General features: G+C 37.3%; 1 protein-coding gene across 2 annotated transcripts in view; it reads left to right on the top strand.

Moving 5' to 3' along the window:
- LOC124594829 (ATP-binding cassette sub-family C member 4-like) overlaps positions 1 to 23,097 on the top strand; it is a 316,274-nt gene that overhangs the window by 170,227 nt on the left and 122,950 nt on the right. For both annotated transcript variants that reach the window (XM_047133276.1, XM_047133277.1), the window contains 2 exons: positions 1,914 to 2,200; positions 12,538 to 12,721. In XM_047133276.1, coding sequence (XP_046989232.1) covers positions 1,914 to 2,200; positions 12,538 to 12,721 — 471 coding nt within the window. The remainder of the gene's footprint in view (positions 1 to 1,913; positions 2,201 to 12,537; positions 12,722 to 23,097) is intronic.

Raw genomic sequence — 23,097 nt, 5'->3', positions numbered from 1 at the left:
CTACAGAAAAAAATCATTAGAGCCTTGACAGGTGCAGAAAAAAAGACAATCGCGAAGACCTCTGTTCGAGGCCCTTGATCTTATGACTGTTCCTGGCCTCTCACATCTATGAGACAGTTAAGTTTTCTAAACAAAACCCACAACTTTTGAGGATAACCTGTTTAATCATGATTATGAAATAAGAAACAAATATCAGTATAAATTACCAACTCTTAGGGTAAAACTGCTGGGGAAGACACCTTGCTATTTTGGTAAGAGGCTGGAAAATAAAGTCTGTGAAAAATTTAAAAATTATGAACCAGAAGAATTTGGATATCATTTAAAATAATACCTAGCAAGTAAATATTATTACAGAGTAGAAAAATTTATGACTGGCTTTCACAAATAGCTGTGCCTGATGTTACATTTTATTCTGTCAAGTTAAAAAGTACTTTAAGTAAATACTTATTCTTAACTTTACTTTATTTTCAACATGATTATTTTAAAACTATTTTGTGCTACTAAAATTACAAAATACCTGTAATTATTCTGTATACTTACAATTAGAAACCAGCTTTAAACTGATGAGTCACCTATGTCCCAATCATCTGACTTTATATGACATGTTATGCGACAATAAAGTTTCTATTCCATTCTATTCTATTCTATTCTGTTAATGACTTGCCACTTTGTATTCATGAAGATGGAAAGCTAATACTTTTTGCTGATGACACAAGTATAGTAATCACACCCAACAAACAAGAAACAACTGAGCAAATTGTAAATGTCTTTCAGAAAATTATTAAGTGGTTCTCTGCAAATGGACTCATACTAAATTTTGAGAAAATACAGTTTATACAGTTCTGTACAGTAAATGGCATAACAGCATTGATAATTAGACTATGAACAGAAGTCTATTGCTAAGACAGAATATTCAAAATTTCTGGGTGTATGCATTGATGAGAAATTGAATTGGAAGAACACATAAATGATCTGCTGAAACAGTTAGATTCAGCTACTTATGCTATTAGAGCTATTGCAAATTTTGGTGATAAACATATCAGTAAATCAGCCTACTATGCCTATTTTCATTCACTGCTTTCATATGGCATCAGATTTTGGGGCAATTCATCATTAAGAGAGAAAGTATTCATTGCACAAAAGCATGTAATCAGAATAATAGCTGGAGCCTACCCAAGATCACCTTGCAGACATTTATTTCAGGAACTCGGTATATTCACAGTACCTTCCCAATACATTTATTCATTTATGAAATTCGTTATTAATAACCCACCCCAATTCAAAAATAATAGTGAAGTGCATACTACAACACTAGAAGGATGATCTTCACTATTCTGGATTAAATCTCACTTTGGCACAGAAAGGGATGTATTATGCTGCCAAAAATGTCTTTGGTCATTTACCAAACAGCATTAAAAGTCTGACAGATAGCCAACCAACATTTAAAAGCAAATTTAAAAAAAAAAAAATTCTGAATGACAACTCCTTCTACTTAATAGATGAATTTGTGGATATGAAGTAGTAACTGAAAAAAAAAAATTAATTATTTTGTGTAAAGAAAACTTATACTAAAGTGGCACATTCCACATCATTATGAAATGTTGTATTCATGATATATGGAACTAGCATTCATGTATTTTTGTATGTATGTATTTATGCAGGTTTTTTGGATTGTTCGTGCAGTATTGTGGGCATATAACATTAGAGCCAGTCGCCATTTGTCTGCTGAGCATTTTTGCTTGATTTTCTATGCTACAAGAGGTTATCTCATTATCTGTTATTTTGCTGACTGATCGTTGAAAGGAGCAACTGTGGATCTAGCTAAATGGAACTTTTTGTTATTCTTTTTATTTGTTAATAATTTACATTTATTATAATTAAGTATTAGTTAAGGTTTCATCTTATTGTTTCAGAGCTCTCTGCTGCAAGCTATACTGGGAGAGCTTATGGTGAGTGAGGGCAAATGCAAGGCATATGGCAAGCTGTCATATGCATGTCAGGATCCTTGGGTGTTCGCAGCCACGGTTCGCCAGAATATCCTGTTTGGACTGCCCTTCGACCGGTGGCGGTACCGAGAGGTCATCCGGGCATGTGCACTGCAGCGAGACCTGGACCTGCTGCCCCAGGGGGACCTCACTGTTGTGGGCGAGCGTGGAACCTCACTGTCTGGGGGGCAGAAGGCACGCGTCAACCTTGCCAGGTAACTATGTGACAGGATTCTTTTCCATGTGCCAGTTATTAACCCTAAGTGACCACAACTATTCCCCCATTAATTTGCAAGAGCAGATAGAGTTCATTCTTTGTTCATGTTGACAATGTCCAGAAATGGTACGTCCATTGTTTACGTCAATGACAGTCTTCTCTCTGACTTATTCATTTGAATATAAAAGTTCTGCATAGATTGGTACATCAAGATTGTGGATAGTTATATTGTACATCAACTATGTCTTTGAATTTACACTAGTACACCCATAAGCAGCTATTAAATATGCACTAGACCTTCACATCTACATTCACATCTGCATACATACTCCGTAAGTCACTGTAAAGTGCGTGGCAGAGGTTATCCTTTACCCTTTACCCAATACCCTGTCCCACTCCCAAAAAAGTGATGGGAAACACTTCCTTTACGCCTTCATATGAACCATAATTTCTTAAACTTGTCTCCACAACTTATTTCTGTGCACAAGGGTTTCATGATCTCCTAGTAATTAAATATAAATCCTTGAATCAATTCAAAGTACGTGATGATATGTGTGTTGCTTTGAGTTATACTATTATCTTCAGGTTTACTGAACTTGTGGAGAAGATGCCAGTTGAAAAATCACACTGATGCTAACCGAATTTAATTTCCTACTACAAATGTTATGTTTTCCATTGTGATACACAGTCCAGTCACATTAATATGATCACCTGTCAAAAGCATGAACAACCACCTTTTGCAGCATGGATGTGCAGCAAGAGAGTCAACGAGTTTCTTGAAGGTACCAACAGCAATATGGAGCCATCCAAATTCCAGTGCAATCACCAGCTGCACTGTGTTTCTCAGTTGAGGATCCATGGTGAGAATAGCCCGATGGAGGTGGTTCCACAAAAATTTTGACTGGATTTAAATCCTTAGTATTTGGTAGCCAGAGGAGTATTACAAACCATTCCTGGTGCTCACCCAGCCAAACATGTATATTGTGAGCTGAGTGACACATTGCATGGTCCTGCTGGTAAATGGCATAACACTGAGGGAATAAAACTGCATGTAGGGATGGACATGGCCCCCAAGGGCAAATGCATACTTGTGTTGATCCAGTGTGCCTTCCATAATAACAAGATCACCCATGGGATGCCGCAAAAACATTCCCCAGATCATAATGCTTCCTCCTCCTGCCTGGATACTTACAACAATTGTTGAAGGGCTGTTTATGCCTATGGCCATCTGTCCAATGGAGATTAAATGAGATTCATCTAAAAATGCCACCAGCTGCTACTCAGTGAACATCCAGTTGTGGTACTGATGTGCAAATTCCAGTCTTCATTGCCAATGAACAGCAGTCAGCATGGGTGCACGAAGCAGGAGCCTGATGTGGGGGGCCCAACACAGCAGCATTCACTGAATGGTCATTGAACAGACACTGATGTTAGCCCCTTGGTTCACCTGGGCAGTCAGTTGCTGAACAGTCTATTCAGCCGTGCTTGTCTCCACAGCTGTTGCTCTTTTCTGTCATCTAAGGCTCATGGTGCCCCACTGTCATTTCAGGGCCAGGTTTGATCAGCACTATTTTGCCATGCACAGTATACTTTAACTGTGGCATTGTGCAAACAGTTTAAAAGCTTAGCCATTTTGGAAATGCTTCCACCCTTTGCTTGAAAGCTGATGTCCATGCCCTTCTGGGCATCAAATAAATTGCTCCGTCTCTGCATTATGACAATGATCGCACTGTACCCTGCACCTGTGACCTGCTGGCTGTGAGTGGTTATTGATGTTGAACATCGGTGGTGATCATGTTAATGTGACTGGACCATGCAGTACTATTACTGCATGCTCCTTTTGAGTTTAATGAATGTATTGAAAGTGTGAATAAAACTTATTTTTAGATTGGCACCATTTATTTTACTTGTACCTTGTGGTTACTGCTAACAACACAGAAATCAAAGTGGTCCAAAAAAAAAAAAAAAAAAAAAAAAAAAAAAAAAAAAAAAAAAAAAAAAAAAAAAAAAAAAAAAAAAAAAAAAAATTCTTTTTGTTGCAGCTAAGTTATCAATCCTACAGATTTTACTGTCTGTCATGTGAGAGGATTCCATATCTATAATGTGAAGTCATATGTGTGGTAATTCATTGGAGAGACTCAAGGCTATTAATTTCTCTTTCCTGTCACTCGAAGATGAGCTACTTACCAAGATCCGAGGGAGACTGACTTCAGAAGTCAAGTCAGATAATAAAAATAAAAATAAAAGTAAAGAAACTGTAAGAATTTTGAGTCACAGTAGGCACAACAATAAGGTTCACACAATTATAGCTTTCGGCCATTAAGGCCTTTGTCAGTAATACAAACACATACACACACGCACACACTCACACAAATGCAACTTGTACACACATCTGCAGTCTCAAAAGTATGAATCTTTTTGTTGTGCCTATTGCGACTCAGCATCTCCACTCTATGGTGAGTAGCAACATTCCTTCTCAATATTGTTACATTCCATCCTGGATTTTCTATTGTTTGAAACAGTAAGAATTTTCAGACTAGATATTAACAAGAAAGTAGGCTGGATATGTGGTTTGTGATATCACAAGAATATTGAACTCTCTTTTGTATTTGTTGTTTGCAAAAGAAAACACTGTTTGCAAAATGACTTGGATTCTTAAGAAGTATTGGCACTCTCAGTCATTTACCACAGAAGTGAAGAAACATGAGTATCTTGGCACACTACTACAATTACTCAAGCAAGAGGGCTCTGCCCAAAATTGAAGCACCCAGCATTTCAATTTTGATTGTCTGTATTCAATTATATTATGCCACATGTTGACATATTGTACAGACAATTACAAAAATGAGTTGATCCACTGACTGTGCAGCAAGGAGTAGAACATTTCAAATGAGCCATACTGGGTATCTGAGGTAGCATAGCTGACACAGTTTCAACATACAGAGAGCTGCTGCATACTGTAAAGATAGAGTTGGGAAACAAAATTCCAAGTGCTGTTGCTGTAAAGAAATGTGTGACACAGTTACAGTTGCTGAATGCTTTGGCTTCAAAGGCATCTGATTGCTGCAACTTTATTTAAAAGTGAAAATTCAGTTCCTACAAAAGTTGCTGCAGATCTCTTGTCAAACATGTTTCTTCTTTGACCGCAATAAGCTGAGAAAGGAGCTTCAGATACTATATTCTAAGAATGATTTTTTAGAACTCTCATAGATACTGATCCACTTCTGCACATTTGCATTGCTGCCCAAAAATAATTTGCAGGAGCCTTTAAGTGAAACAATGCAACTCCTGAAAGGATTGTTACCATTCCAGTGCCATCTGAAATGGAGCAATTTTTCACTCCTCTTAACAGAATAATAACTATTCTGCAAAGTACTGTGAGTCATGAATGGTTAACAGTACTAGCACTTCTCTTCATCAAGGAAGACTTCAAATGTTGCATCAAAGAGTTAAGTAAATGCACCATTGACAGATTCTCTGCTCATAAGGAGGGGTAAATAGGTATTGCATATAAACATTCATTGTAGTGTAAGTGTATTTCTACAAAGCAGTTATTTCATTACCCACTTTTGCCTATTTATGTTAGTGGCAGGGGTAAAATACAGGGAGCAAAAGGCTATTTACAATTTGTACAGAAACCAGATGGCAGTTATAAGAGTTGAGGGACATGAAAGGGAAGCAGTGGTTGGGAAGGGAGTGAGGCAGGGTTGTAGCCTCTCCCCGATGTTGTTCAATCTGTATATTGAGCAAGCAGTAAAGGAAACAAAAGAAAAATTCGGAGTAGGTTTTAAAATCCATGGAGAAGAAATAAAAACTTTGAGGTTCGCCGATGACATTGTAATTCTGTCAGAGACAGCAAAGGACTTGGAAGAACAGTTGAACGGAATGGATAGTGTCTTGAAAGGAGGATATAAGATGAACATCAACAAAAGCAAAACGAGGGTAATGGAATGCAGTCGAATTAAATCAGGTGATGCTATGGGAATTAGATTAGGAAATGAGACACTTACAGTAGTAAAGGAGTTTTGCTAGTTAGGGAGCAAAATAACTGATGATGGTCAAAGTAGAAAGGATATAAAATGTAGACTGGCAATGGCTAGGAAACCGTTTCTGAAGAAGAGAAATTTGTTAACATCGAGTATAGATTTAAGTGTCAGGAAGCCGTTTCTGAAAGTATTTGTATGGAGCGTAGCCATGTATGGAAGTGAAACATGGACAATAACTAGTTTGGACAAGAAGAGAATAGAAGCTTTCGAAATGTGGTGCTACAGAAGAATACTGAAGATTAGCTGGGTAGATCACATAACTAATGAGGAGGTACTGAATAGGATTGGTGAAAAGAGGAGTTTGTGGCACAACTTGACTAGAAGAAGGGATCAGTTGGTAGGACATGTTCTGAGGCATCAAGGGATCACCAATTTAGTATTGGATGGCAGTGTGGAGGGTAAAAATCGTAGAGGGAGACCAAGGGATGAATACACTAAGCAGATTCAGAGGGATGTAGGCTGCAGTACGTACTGGGAGATGAAGAAGCTTGCACCAGATACAGTAACGTGGAGAGCTGCATCAAACCAGTCTCAGGACTGATGACCACAACAACAACAACATATGTTAGTTATTTGGAACTTCATAGTCTGTCTTCCAGTGAACCACCAAGGAAAGCCCCACATAGCACCAGTGTGTGTAAGTCTCATTTCATCTCTTTTACATGCAAAACACATATAAACAAAGACAGTGAATATTCCACCACCCAGAGAGAATGGACCAAATGTTTTCAGATGTGACCAAATTGTGGCCAAGTTGTCATAGATGACCTGAAATGAAATGTTCTGAAATATGGGCCACATGCTTTAATGGAGACAACCAATGTACATGTTGTGAATGACTCCTTACACAGACTGTGGTATCTCTTAAGCACTGCCTAACAATGACAGTGGCATAGGTCATGAATTGTGCAGTTTCTACAGAGTAAAAGCCCAGATCAATTTTAGGCCAGGATACAAGAATTCCAAACTAGGAAGGTATACAGGACAATGTACTAATGATAACTGATTGAGCTGCACAAATATTCCATCAGATCTGGGTAAAATTTCAAAGTCATACAAAGATTTGTAACTTGCATCAAATGTTTGGAAATGTAAAATTGTGCACTTCTCTAAGTGCAAAAAATTACTAAACTATGACTGCATGATCAGTGAGTGACAATCAAAGTCGGTCTACTTGTACAGATACCTGGGTCTAACAAATTACAGTGATATGTAATAAAATAATCACATTAGCTCAGTCATGGATAATGAAGGTGGCAGACCTCAGTTCATTGCCAGCATACTAAGAATATGCTGTCAGTTTACAAAGGAGATTACTTACACATCACTTGTGTGACCCATCTCAGAATATCATTGAACCTATACCAAATGTTACTTTGTTAAAAATTTTCTTTGGATTAAATTTTAACTTGGGCTAAAAAAAGGAATAATACAGATCACTGTATTTCCTTCACCTAACAAAGTCAGGTCTTCCAAATAGGACTAACAACAGGACCTGAATGTATATAAAGAAGGGCACCATGAAGTGTCACAGATTTGCTTGCCATGAAAGAATGTCATGAAAAGTTGGAGAAATTGAACTGACAGGTGCTTGAAGATTCTTGCAAATTATTCCATGGAAGGTTACTTACAAATTACAAGAATCAGCCAAGATCCAAGCAACAAAGAATGTCCACGAAAGGCAAAGGTCCCGAGTTCGAGTCTTGGTCCGGCACACAGTTTTAATCTGCCAGGAAGTTTCATATCAGCGCACACTCCGCTGCAGAGTGAAAATCTCATTCTGGAAACATCCCCCAGGCTGTGTCTAACCCATGTCTCCGCATTATCCTTCCTTTCAGGAGTGCTAGTTCTGCAAGGTTCGCAGGAGAGCTTCTGTTAAGTTTGGAAGGTAGGAGACGAGGTACTGGCAGAAGTAAAGCTGTGAGGACGGGGTTTGAGTCATGCTTGGGTAGCTCAGTTGGTAGAGCACTTACCCGTGAAAGGCAAAGGTCCCGAGTTTGAGTCTTGGTCTGGCACACAGTTTTAATCTGCCAGGAAGTTTCATATCAGCGCACACTCCACTGCAGAGTGAAAATCTCATTCTGGAACAAAGAATGCCCCTATGTATTGCTCTTGTAGGGATCACGAAGAAAAATTAACCTAGTTACAGTGACAATTAAGCAATATTTCTTCCCATCCTCCATAGATGAACAGAACTGGAAGAAGCCATAGTAACCGGTGCAATAAGAAGTACTTCTGCAATGCACTTCACAGTGGTTTTCAGAGTATAGAGGTAGATGTAGATTACACAGAGGTGACATAGATCCAGGCCTAGTAGTGCCTCATCTATGGTGACCAGTAATGTCAGTTATTACAAGTGGCATCATTGAACAGGCATCAGTGAAAGCAAGGACAATCATGCCTCACTGATCACTGGTGTGAAAGACTGCATCAGGATAGCAGGGGGCAGAGAGATTACTCTTAAGGAAATGAGTTTGTCATACTGTGGCATAAAAGCATCATACCAAGTCAGTGATGGATGTATAGCACCAGTGGGAATAATACAGTTGAGTGCAGCCACCACACATTGTAATCAGAGTACTTGACTGTCTTCATAGCTGTATGCCTGTGTTAGACTGAATACTTTTCGCCAAAGTATTGGCTTGACCCTGGAGCACTATACTCATGTGGACTTTTGTGCAACAATGATTTGTGTCTGGCTGCTATGGGATGTCCTAGTTGCACACATTTGTGGTGGCTTCCATTATGCAGAAATCACAAATGTGAAAACATAACACTAGTGCTAGCAGTCTAAGTGACAAAATGTAATTTTTTCAAGAATTTTGCAGCAACATGTCCTACAGTGAGAACCAGATATGTGTTAGACTGTACCATGGTGACCACTACCTGGCAGCCTGCATTGTTGAGTGACATAGTGAATGAAAGTCAAATGCAACTGGATAGGATGTCAATGTAGAGAACATGTGAACTTGACCTCTCTTTACTGAGAGGTTTAGGACATCATTCAATACAACAGGTCATCTTAGATTCTTTACATTGAGTACATTTTGAACAGCAGATGCTACATTACAGTTGTAGAGTCAGAGGTAATAATCTACTTTACCATGTATTGTTGAGTGGTACATTACCAGACCACATGTAGTGATGAATATGCCAGCCTTATTGAAAAAAATGACTGCTAAGACCCCCTGCCCAACCTGCACCTTGACGCAGCCTGTCACCCATTAAAAATGTCTGGGATAGGGTTGGGCAGCAAAGGGCCTCCAGCATCCATTTTAATGCTTTGTGAGCTAATATATAAAATATATGGTCAGACGTTTCTCAGGGAAAATAATGACCCATCAACAAAGAGATATGAAACAGTAGGTTAGACAGGATACAGAGGAGGATCCACCTAATCTTCTGGCCAGCACATTTAACAATTTAATGAAATCATGGAAATTTGAACCCTGTATCCAACACATTTTATTCTAATGCTTCAAACATCAACAGACAGAATTATATAGAATGAACCATTCTCATAGGTATTCAATGAGTTATAATTTTTGAATGTGAGGGTATAAAGATTAGGGATTTGTAGATGACCGGTCTATGGGCAATCCTGCAAAATTAGGCAAGATGTTTAACAGATAATGTAAATCTGCTAACCTTAGGCTACATATCTCTAATGGCTTCATCACTTTGTAGACTGTGAACAAAATTGTGCCAACAACACAATATGTTGAGGGACAATCTGACAAGATGATGAAAAAGGTTCAAGCTGAGACTAGTAAAGGCAAAATCTGAGGTTTTTGGATAGTATATACTAAGTAACTAGTACTTCAAGCCAAGTGTAGAGCTAAGCAATGTCGCCTGTGATTTAGTCTTGCTTGGGGAAAATCTTAGTAAAGATGATCATTTAGTGATTATTGAGGGTGCTAGTAACATTTTGAACCATAACTTCAGTTACATATTTGATGTAATAGGAAGAAACTATTGGAGAACTTGAAGCAGAAGTCAGAGATCAAAACTGTAATGAGGCCAAACCAGGCAGCAGGTGCTGGTCATTTAACTACATGATCAGCTCCTGTCATCAAATGAGCACTGGAACCAGGTAACATCCTCATGTCATGTAATCGACACAATTTGAACAACCTATTACCAGTTATGCCACACTTCCTGAACATCAACATATTCCAGACATTTCACTGCAACCCACAAACACTGCGCCGGCTGGTGTGGCCGTGCGGTTAAAGGCGCTTCAGTCTGGAACCACGTGACCGCTACGGTCGCAGGTTCGAATCCTGCCTCGGGCATGGATGTGTGTGATGTCCTTAGGTTAGTTAGGTTTAATTAGTTCTAAGTTCTAGGCGACTGATGACCTCAGAAGTTAAGTCGCATAGTGCTCAGAGCCACAAACACTACCGTTACTGTGGAATCAACAGGGGGAAGCAGTATTTAACCATGACCGAAACAGCTCATCATAATTCAGCCAACTGGGCAATATGTGATGCCTTGTCTGTGTTGAGTGGAGCCATCACTATAACTCTCAGGTCACTGGTTTGCAAACCAACAACATCCGCCTGTTTTTCCAGCCTGGATGACTAACAATCTGCCAGTCAGTTGCTCCCTGATCCCCAGTCGTCTACCCACAGGTTGACACAACCAATGCTATCACCATGCCACTGGGATGCTGTGGCCCACTGTAAAGACAGAAGATGCTGCTGGCTGGTCTTTCTCTGTACCTCAGTGATATAAAATCTCATGCAGAATCTGCATCTCCATTACTGAGTCAGCGCTCTGGATTGCTGCTCCTCTATGTAAGCAGCTCATTCTCTGTGCCACTGTCTATTTCTACACCTGGTGCTTTGTGCAGAATATTACATGGGAAAGTAAATGCACCACAATGACTGTTCTAGCCATAGGGAATAATTAAACACTTGTTCTTGTTCATGGAGGAATCTAGTTGAATGATTAAATAAAGCACCTTGTGTATGTTGACTGCTGATCTGTATGCTGCTTCTCCACATGTCTCTCCGGTCCCTCAAACCATCCATGGATCTTACAGTGCCCATAGGAAGACCTGAAGCCATCTTTACAAGCAAGAACTTTCATTTTTGACTCTGATTTTCCCACAGCTACACAAGACCTGCTACATGTTGGCACCCAGTGTAGGATGATTTTGCTTCTACCTTATATACTGACTGTCACAGCTACACAAGACCTGGTACATTTTGCCACCCAATGTAGGGTGATTTTGCTTCTACCTTCTGTACTTAATATGGCATCAGGCACATCTCTGAGGGTGTCCTCACACTAATACAATGATTTAGTCATACTTTTGAGTTCTTTGACAACACCCATGCATTTCAGATTGTCTATAGATGTAAATGTTTCTGAAAGATAGAAGTGCTAACGAGCTATAGGTGCAATAGAAGTAAGTGGAAAACAAAACAAAAAATAACAGCATTGATGGCACAGAGGTTAAAAATCAAAATAGAGTTGGACTTTTTCATGAAAACATAAGAATCCTTTTTAAACAAGAAAGATTATCTTTTCATATCACTAAAGGAAATTTAAATACTCATAAGGCATTCCTGCACAGATGTTAATTCACAACAGAACATTGCTTGGATGTCACAGAAGTTAAAAAGATGCGCTTATATGGATACACTTTAGTATGGCATTACCGTAGGTATTACATGAGGAAAGGAGGTCAAACAATGGAAAATCCAGGATGGAATGTAGCGTACAAGGGCAGTGTGGCCTCAGAAGCCTGAGACTACAGTCATGTGTGTGTGAGTTGTGTTTGTGTGAGTGTGTATGTGTGTGATAGTTGTCTAATTTTGACGAAGGCCTTACTGGCTGAAAGCTATATTTATGACAGCCTTTTGTTGTGCCTATCTGTGACTCAGCATCTCCACTATATGATGAGGAAAGGAGAAGTGGTTAAAAAAAAAAAAAAAAAAAAAAAAAAAAGAGTCCCATACAGTTGATCTAAACAAATACAACTCTTTTGAGTGATATGATTAGAAATCAATGATGAATGAGTAGGCCTAAAGTGTAATTCTGAATGCATACCAAGGTTGTTACATTTCGACATGACTTTCCATTAGTTTCTTGTGCATAAAATAGTTGCTCTGAAAACATGTAGGTGCTGATACATCTATTTATACATTCATTAACTATACATAAATGTCAAGTATAAATGCATTTAACGTGGCAAACAAATCATTCCATTTTGTTTGCAACCATTTATTTTTTTGCTATTGCCTGATTACAAGATAAACTGAGTGCTTGTATATTTCAGGGCTGTTTATCGTGATGCAGACATATATCTTCTTGATGATCCACTGTCAGCAGTGGACACTCATGTGGGAAAACATCTCTTTGAGGAATGCATTGTAAAATTTTTGCAAAATAAAACACGAATACTTGTGACACATCAGATTCAGAATCTGCCTCACACAGATCATGTTGTGGTAATTGATGCTGTAAGTATTTTGTAAACATAAGCTCTTATTTATTTGTCACCCTTGTATCTCATCATTATAAAATGATATAGGATTTGTCATACATGATCTTATATAGATAATAGGACAAGAAAGATTTACAGTTATATGCTGGCCAATAAAATATTTCTACATATAACATGAAACCATGAGCGTAACAGTCATAATGCACTAAATTAGAATAATAAGTGACTACAGTATATTTTTGAAGCAGGCACTTCAGATCACTATGATGGAGGAAATAAACTAATCTGTTTTGAATGCTGATGGCTCAAGTATTCCTTGACACCAAAAAGACTCTTGTTAATTAGTATTTTTTGAGGTATTTTTTGAATATGTGGAATTTTGACGTCTTTTAATTTTCTTTGCTAATTCACTAAACAGATTTTAGGCAGATAATGAGCATTTCACCACAAAAATCACTTCTGTTTCTCATTTTTAAGTTTTGGACTTGATTGTTTAAAACAGAACATTACTGGTATGCCTTCAGAAAACACATACTTTCATAAAGTCATGGCAGGTCTTGAATTTTAGCTCCTTTTATATGGTTATCTATGTGTCACCTCTCTTATTGTTCCTATTACTCTGTTTTGCAGCATAAATGTTTGTTTCACCAGACTAGTATTTCCCCAAAATAAGATGCCATATATTAACCTGCTAAGAATGAGTGCAGCATACGAACAGAACACTGCATCATTTCTACATGAATTTTTTGCATTCTAGCAACATAACATTACTGAATTAATCTTTTGTATAACATTTCTATATATTTCTCCCACATACAGCCATACTCCTAAAAATTTAGTATAGAGAGTTTGCTCTATTTTACACAGCCCAAGTAATACTGTTAGGTTGGTTCTTAGTTTGTTTGTTATATGTCTGAAGTTTATCGAAGCTGTTTTCTTGTCATTCACAATTAATTTGTTATCCCTAAACAATTTGTTTGATTCTTCTGCAGCTAATGTCACTGTTCCGTGTAGGTCAGCTTTGTCCATAGCTTTACCAAACAGACTGGCATTGGTGATCAATATTGTATTTGCCACTGATATATGGCTTAGCAAGTGATTTATATATATATTCTGAACAGCAATGGTCTCAGTTCGGGGCCTCATGGCAGTCCATACCTGATGACTCTTTAGTATGCTGATGAATAAACTTTACCTATTGTTGTATCTCTATCATTTGATACATTTTGGGAAGATAGGATTTGAAACAATCACATTCTATTGCATGAATCCCATATCAGTGTAGCTTCCTGAGCAATGAATTATAGTCAATGACATCAAATCCTTAGATAGATCCAAAAACAGACTACAGTTTAATTCATTTTTGTCTATGGAATTGATAAAAATTTTTAAAAAGTTATATACTGCACTATGAAAAAATGGTTCAAATGGCTCTGAGCACTATGGGACTTAACATCTATGGTCATCAGTCCCCTAGAACTTAGAACTACTTAAACCGAACTAACCTAAGGACATCACACAACACCCAGTCATCACGAGGCAGAGAAAATCCCTGACCCCGCCAGGAATCGAACCCGGGCACGGGAAGTGAGAACGCTACCGACTGCACTATCAGTTGACCTATTTTTCCTAATTTAATTTTGCTCATTAACTAATATTTGATTTTTATTAAGAAAATGAGACAATCTTTAATGCATTATGCTTTGTATTACTGTTGAAAATCAAGACAACAGCGATATAGGTCAGCAATTGATAACATCAGACTGGTTACCATTCTTGTAAATTGGCTTGGCAATCAAATATTTTACTTTTTCTAGGAAAAATTTATAATTATTTGCTGGCTAATAAATGATACATTAATGATGTCAACAAGTTGGGACTCTATGTATCTTGCTTGCACCGTGCTTTATTACTTTGTATGGAATCCCATAACTACTAATATGACATTCTATTTTTTTTAATTTACTTATAGCATTTCATACCTCTAATCCAGTAACTGTATGTAGAAATGTAGTTTTACCATTCATGGGGAGTTGCACTCTTGAGCTGAAATTACACTTACTTTGAATTAGGTTTGCTGGTAAATTTGTGTAATGTTTGTTGAATATGTTGGCTATCTGCAGTGGACCCTCAACAGACTTCCATTGACATTTAATAATAAAACTGTTTTATTTTATTTTATTTTATTTTATTTATTTTTTATTTTTCTGCTTACCTCTATTCCTATTTATTAAGTCCAGGTTGATTTTATTTTGTTGCTACCTTTCCTGATGTTCGAGCCATTATTAAGTTTCTTGGTGGCTATTATAACTTTCTTTATTTTTATATATCGTTTTAACATAATAGCATTTCTGGCAGATTTGTTTAACTTTCTAAGGGTGTCAACAGATTTTTTTTATTCCATGGTTTACCTATGTCTTTGCTTTGATTTTAAATCAGACTTGCTTGATAGGAAATGAGACAATGCTCATAACTTACAAGAAATGACTCAAATCTTTTACGTACATCACAGGTTGATTCCATGTCCCAAGTTATATTTTTAACATGCAATTAAAAAGCCATATGCTGTCTTCATTAATAAATACCTATTCTCTGTATTTATCACAGGCCACTAGATCCATAAAAGCTATATTATTTAAAATCAATATGACTGCCTCATGATCCGATAACCCAGTATGTATTACTTTCGTGGTATGCTCACACTTCTTCTGATTGACAAATACTTGATCAGTTATTGTTTCAGATCCACCCACACACCTCCTGTCTTCAAATATTATAGCTGTGGTATTATAAGAACAATTGATCAGTTGTTATTATTTAGTACAGTTATTTTTAAAATTAACATTAAATTTTCCAAGAACAATTGTATTTTTAGTTGATGTTTGAGTTCATTCAGAAGCATTTCAAAAATGTACAGGAAAAGAGTAAAATTGTTCCGAATTTGTTTAACTCACATACATAGTATTCAAAGTCTTTTTCCACACACTTCACATTATAATATTTAATTTCATTTGTGTCTAGCCCTGACGTAACATATATGCATGTACAACCTCCTTTTCTGTTAGTTCTACAGAACTTACTTACAATTTCAAACTCATGAGTAACAGCAGTACATTTTGCATCTCTTTTAACTAATGCTCATTTAAACATAAGACTGCAGTTTCTTTTAACAATGTGGGAAAAGACTGACTGCTACTTACCATAACAAAGACACATCACATTGCAGACAGGCACAATAAAAACACACCGACTTGTTTGAGTCTTCTGCAGCTACTGTCACTCTCTCCTGTAGGTCAGTTTGAGCCTTTACGGTAAATAGCAATCTATCTTTTCCTACATCGTAGATATTACTACCTGGAGTTTCCATTGCAATTTCTTTTAAACAGTCATTCAGAAGGACTTCTGTCTTACCTAGCTTGCTGCCTAAATACCACATGTTTTGATAGAAAACAATTAAAATATTTTTGTTTTCTGACATTGATGCACCATTTACCTTACTGTTTGTGTTCCAATTCCTGCCAGTAAGAAATCCTTGAGATGTATTGGCGGAGCTGTTATTCTTCTGAGGCCAGGTCTAACATTACCTTCTATTATTGCTTCTGCTGGCATAGGTGCAAATGCTGCTTCATCTTCTGCTGGTGAATCTTCTTGTAACAGTTTGTGTTCTGCTACTGTAGATTCTGTTGTGGGAGATTTACCTTTATCCATGAGATCTACTGGTGTTGATGAAGGATCTGCAATAACACCAATTATATTTCCTTGACTATTTACTCCTTCCAGCATCCAGCTAGTTTTTTGGTGCAGGACCTTCTTCTGCCTTCTGTTAAAATTCATGCCATTTCATGTATAGCAGTCTCTTTCTATGGAATCCACACTTCCAAAATGTGCATTTTGATAAGCGTTGCATAATAAGTTCTGTAAGCAGCACTAGTAAGGGCTGTAATAGTAGTAGTTGTAGTAGTAGTAGTTTCATTCATCTGTAGAACACTCTTACAAGGAAATCGGTCATGTCGTAGTATTAGAATCTAAGAACAACAAAAGTAACATACAGTAGTGATGTAGGTCAAGGCAATGAATTAAAATTTGTGCCGGCTGGGATTTGAATTTAGGTCTCCTGCTTACTAGGCAGATGCATCAGCCATTACGCCACACTGGCACTGTGGCTATCACAACTGCACAGATTATTCTAGTACATCTTCCTCCTCAATAAAGATGCCAGCTTGCATCACAAGAGGAGGCCACGGAACAGGTCTCACCGATTTGGTTCAATGTGTGTGAGCAGAAGCAAGTATATCAACCTTTGAAGTTACTAAAATATTGCATCTGAGTGGGCCATAGGAAAAGAGAATATGCTCTTGAAAGTTTTTTTGATTACATTGTGAGTAATGTTTTAACAACAATTTCACAGTTAATGGTGTGGCGGAGTTGGTAAGTGTACAGAGCTCAAGTTCATTTCCTCTGCTATCTTATTTCTTTTTTTTAAACATTGTGTTTTATTCCTTGCAATGTTAAACTGCCAGATATAAAATGTAAATATACAATTAACAATTATTTACAGTTACTTTAATCTGAGTAATGAATATAGTTAAACAATTAATTTTTGTAACTGGGTGAAGTTTTGAATGAAGTAATAGCTCCGAAAATTCTGCCAAGCAATTATCAGCTTTTTATTTATTACAGGCAATTACATTACTGCATTGGCTGATAATTGACAAAGAAACATTTTGAACATAAATATTGTTCACAATGTACACATTTTATGAATGCATATTTTGAGCAAGAATATTTTTTCAAGATATGCTTCATTCACTTTTTTAAATGAAGGTCTTTCTTGGGTCAGTTTCGATCATACCAAGCATATCGAATTACTGAGGTGAAAACAGCAGTACTGAATTGATACTGCACGATCAAATGTATTTTAATTTCATCTTCACTTGACAGTATTTCTCACTCTTGTCATAGCAGATCAGGGGTACTTTGTAATCTTTTGATCACATTTTTCACTAGGCAATAGAAATATACATCAAAGGGTTGAGCAAGAGGAGCACATTTGGATGGAATGATCTTAACACTACACGTTATATTACCTTCCTCATTGCTGCATGTCTCATTGTCTGCTATGAAATCTGCTTGGCCACCCCACAAACCCATCAATAGAAGGAATTTGTTTTCAGCAATGTATGGTTATAACACTGTTTCCAAAAAAATTTGCATAAAGCTCTTTTCTTAGTTTTCATGACTTGAAACAAGTAATGGAAACATTCTTATATTCTTCTACTAATTTCTTCACAGTAACCGCAAGCTGAGGACAAATCTATTGCCAGGCTCCTGCATACGTAACAGTACAAGGGGTAATAGTTTCCCTGAAACTGTTAAACTGTACTGTGCTCTGGTTTTGGAGAGATTCCCCAAAATGGTCTTCACAGCCTTGTAATTCAATGTCCGGTTATACAGTGATTCATACTGGCATCCAGACTGGTCAGTGTTAGTTGCATAATCGAGGTTGAAATTCAAAATTATACACTGATCAGCGAGGACACCTAGCTAATAGCCAGTATGTCCACCTTTGTCATGGATAACAGTGGAGATGCAAGATGGCATGGAAGCAATGAGGCCTCGATAGGTCACTGGACCTCTGCATGCACAAGTGACCCAGTTCCCATAAATTCTGGTGAGGGGGGCAATGCACTCCCTGATGTGTTCGACCGGGTTCAGATCTGATGAGTTGGGGGCTGGCACATCAATTTGAACTCACTATTGTGTTCCTCAAACCATTCCATCACATTCCTGGCATTGTGACATGGTGCATTACCTTGTTGAAAAATGCCGCTGTCATTGGGAAACATGAGCACATTTAGGGGTTGTAAGTAATCTGCAACTAGTGTATGATACTCCTTGGCCATCATGATGCCTGGCAGAAGCTTCACTTGACCCATGGGTACCCATGTGAATGTTTTCCAGAGCACAATTGAGTCACCACCAGCTTGCCTCCGTCCCACAGTACAGGTGTAAGGAGCTGTTCGCCTGGGAGATGATGGATTTTTGCCCTCCCATCAGCATGATGAAGAAGGTATTGGGATTCATCAGAGCACACAATGTCTGACACTGTGCCAACACCCAGTGCCAGTGCTCACATGCCTATTTCAGTCATAATTGAAAACATATATCACAGCATTCCTCAAACACCCAACAAGTAGTGCAGTTTCCGAGGTGCTCATGCCGAGCCACCAGGCCTTCGCAATCTGCCCTTGGTCAAACTCAGATAGATTGTGTGCCTTCCCCATTCTACACATGGACAACACACTCACTAATCTATGTGTTCTGTGTCTGTGTCTGACTAGCAGTCATTCTTTGACAGGTGATGCTGCTACCACATGGAAGGGCATATATCAATAGTAGGTTGGTAGTCATAATGTTCTGGCTGATCAGTGTACGTCTTGTCTGTACACAGAACTTATCTGCTGCTTCCACTGTTTCTTCCAAACTTTTAACATCATTGTTGCTGACAAATTTTGTCATTTTTTTGTTATCTTATTGAATGTTTTTGTTTAGAGGTTTTCACCCAGGTATCACTTGCAATATACCAAAAATTTTCTGATAAATGTGGGCATGCAACTGCCATTGCCCATTGTTGTAATGTTATCATTGTCACTTTTTATAACAGCCTTGTACATCCTGCAATCTTTCCCATATTTTGGAGTTGATGAATGATTCTGTAGTCATTTCTGGTGCCACCTTGTTCTGTTTATTTCCCCCATATCTGAAGATAGTTTTTTTGCAAGATTGGGAACTTGATTTTTGTAATGGGAACATCCATCACATATGAGGATCAGCAAAATTGATTACTTTATTCTTTTCAGCCAGGGACACCAAAGTATTAAAAGATTATTTGTCTGTATTGTAATCGTCACCATTCGTGTCTGTACGTGAAGCAGGAACCTGTTACAAATAAAATAGGACTGCATACAGTAGAAGTATATGTGGGCACAGAGAGAATGAGAAAATCCACATACCTCTACATAAAAATTTTTATCATAAGGCTCAGTGCATAACATTAAATCTTCATCATTTACTATGAAATTATCAGTCATAATTTCAATAACCTGCTCTGCAATTGTTTGATCTATAGCTATCACTGCAGCTCTTACAGATGCTGGAGGATTGTCGGTTATCATCCTTATTCTCCATAAGTTGAATAACAGTAATGATGAGCACTGGTGAATTTTGTTTTTTAAATCTTCATCAAAAGTTTTAATTGCGACATATTCACCAGTCTGGTAGAAAATTCTTGCTCAGTTTCCATTTTCCAACAAAATATGATTTTACAAAAAATCACTGCAAACACATGGTATAAAGCTGTTCACAGTTGTACAGACCATTACAATATCTCAGAAAACAGTTGAAATCACAAACCATCAGAGATGAATCCTTTAAAAACAAACCTTGTTTAACCATATTAACTAATCAGATTAAAGTAATCATAACTAATTATAAATTTTATTTATTGATTTTACTTATATAAATTGGACTGACAGACTGTATTTAAATTTTATAACTGATAGTTTAATATTGCAAGGAATAAAATACCCAATGAATGAAAAAAAATGGGTAGCAGTGGTAATCAAACTTGGGCTGCCAAATTATCACTTTGTATGCTTACTGACTGCGCCATGCCACTAACTCCACAACTGTTATTCAAATATCACTCACAAAGTAATCAAAAAAATTTCAAGAGAATTTTCTCTTTTCCTATAACCCACTCAGACAAAATATTTTAGGAACTTCAAAGAGTGATATACTTGCTTCTACTCACACAGTTTGAGCCAAATTGGTGAGACCAATACCGTGTCCTACCCTCATTGGCCCTTTGCTATTCCCCTCCTAAACTCACACCAGTATTGTCAAGGCTCTCCAATATTGCTCATTGCTAGCTAAGGTACTACTCCAACACTGGAGAGCCCCAGAAATACTGATGTGAGTTTAGAACAGGAATAACAATGGGCTGAGGCTAGATGTACTAGGCTACTATGTGCAGGTGTGGTAGCCACAGTGCCTACGTGGCATCTACCTAGTTAGCAGGAGATGCAGGTTCAAGACTTAGTGATGGTGCAAATTTTAATTCATTGCTTCAGCCTACATCATTGATGCAGTACATCTCAGGAACATCAACTGTATGTGATTAAAAATATCAGAATTCATATACACAAACATTTACATAGTTACTGTTCTAGTTTGACATGGACAGCACAGGTAGCCAGTCGTGGCCTTCAAGTAGGAACCAGACATTTGCTGGAAGTAATTGACTGAAATCTCAGAAAACCTAAATTAGGATGACCAGATGAAGAGTGGAGCCACCATCCTCTGAAATACAAATCCAGTTGGTTTAAAACAGTGCCAACTCATTGAGTTCATCCCAAATGTACAATATTGTTCTGTGATAAAAACGTTTTTGAATAATGTAATGGGCTAGTGCCACACTATTCATTCATTTCTCACTTCTAGTCACTGTACATGTTACACTAATATTATCCCATAATGTAACACTACACACATTAACAGCTGATGTCAGGACTATGACAAAGATATTTGGTTTGCATTTTGTGTGTCATAACTTCCCATTTGCTAGTCTCAAAAACTGAGTCAGTACCCCTCTGTAGTGAGCAAAATATTGAGCTCAGAAAGAGGAAAAGATATTAGTATTATACATTGCGTAGATCTGAGAGTAAATTTTTCTAGAAAAGTAAAAAAGGAGAAAAATGTAGTGTGAAAGTGTTATGGGAAATTATAAATGTTTATTATAAATATTATTATTATTTATTTCTGTTACACTTTTTGCCAAATGCTTACTCTGTGGTGTCTAAGTAATCCTTCACTGTGTAGAATGTATTGCTTAACAAGTAATTTTTAACTACCTTTTGAAATAAGTTTGTTTTCAGTAATTGCCATGGGCAATTAATTGTGTAGCTTTATCCCTTGGTAGAGAATACTGTTCTGAGATTTATGTTTATTCTCCCTTAGTACATGCAAGTTCAGGTTAGAAACTGTTCCATGATAATGGACAGTGCTGTTTGTGCTGTACCTAACTATCACTGGTGTTTTTGATATGAAAGTCTACAAGAAATAGTCTGGATTATCAATGTGCAAAACATGAACATTTTCAAAACGACACTGAGGAAAGAAGAATGTGTCGAAACAATGCAGCACAAGGTACAAATGAGAAGTATGATGCATTTCTTGACACACTAATGCATCACTTTCTTGTAGTCTTTCCCAAAGAAGCCTATCAGAAAAAGCAGGGTCACAGTAAGAAATGGATTACGAAAGAAATAATTTAACTCGGGACTAGAGTGAAGGAACTTAGACAAGCAGGGCACATGGAGACATATAAACAATATCAGAAGAAGTACAGGCAATTAATAAGGGAAGCAAAAACCATTTCAATAAACAGAGCAATATCAAATTCAGATCAAAAAAGTAAAACAACTTGGGATATAATCAATAGTGCAAGACACAGCCAAAAAAGTGTGAAAACAGCAATTTTATTAAGTCAATGAAGATTGGTGACAACTTAGTTACAGATGGAACAAAAATTGCTGATATACTAAACAACTACTTTATAGATGCTATACAAAATTTAAAAGGGGAAACAAATCATCAGTGGTTGAGGCAGGCTAAAAACTTGGCCAACCATCCCACTCAATGTTCCTGGAACCAGTGACAAAACCAGAACACATAAAAATAATCCAGAAATTAAAACTCAAAAAGTCTGCAGGAGATGAAGAAGTATCAAATTATTTAATAAAACATGTGAATGAAGAAATAATCAAACCTCTTCTGGATATTTCAAACTGCTCATTTAGAGATAGAGTATTCCCACAAAAACTAAAAGTAAGCAAAGTAGTAGCAAGATTTAAGAAAGGAGACAAAAGTTACCCAAATAACTACAGATCATTGTCTTTAATCTCTGGCTTCTCAAAACTACTAGAGATGCTCATGCATAGTAGGTTGAACACCTTCCTGGAGAAACACAGTATTCTGATTCCAGCACAGCATGGTTTCCAAAAAGGGAAATCTAGAGAAACTGCCATCTCAAGCCTCACAGAATCCATTATAAACGCATTAGATGATAGGAACTCTGTGTCTGCTATGTTTCTGGATTTGTCTAAAGCATCTGACACAGTCACCCATACTACACTTATTGAAAAACTTGAAATATATGGTATTCATGGACATGCAGCCAAGTGGATAAAACCATACATCAGCTACAGAAAGCAGTATATGGAAACAGAAACTGAATGCAGATCTGAAATCAGAAATATTAAGTATGGAGTGCCTCAAGGATCTGTACATGGTCCACTTCTGTTCAACCTATTAGTAAACAATATTGATCTC

Source organism: Schistocerca americana, chromosome 2, assembly GCF_021461395.2.
Source record: "Schistocerca americana isolate TAMUIC-IGC-003095 chromosome 2, iqSchAmer2.1, whole genome shotgun sequence".
Classification (NCBI taxonomy): domain Eukaryota; kingdom Metazoa; phylum Arthropoda; class Insecta; order Orthoptera; family Acrididae; genus Schistocerca; species Schistocerca americana.
The sequence above is the reverse complement of the archived record's forward strand: the minus strand, read 5'-3'. Positions and strand labels throughout refer to the sequence as shown.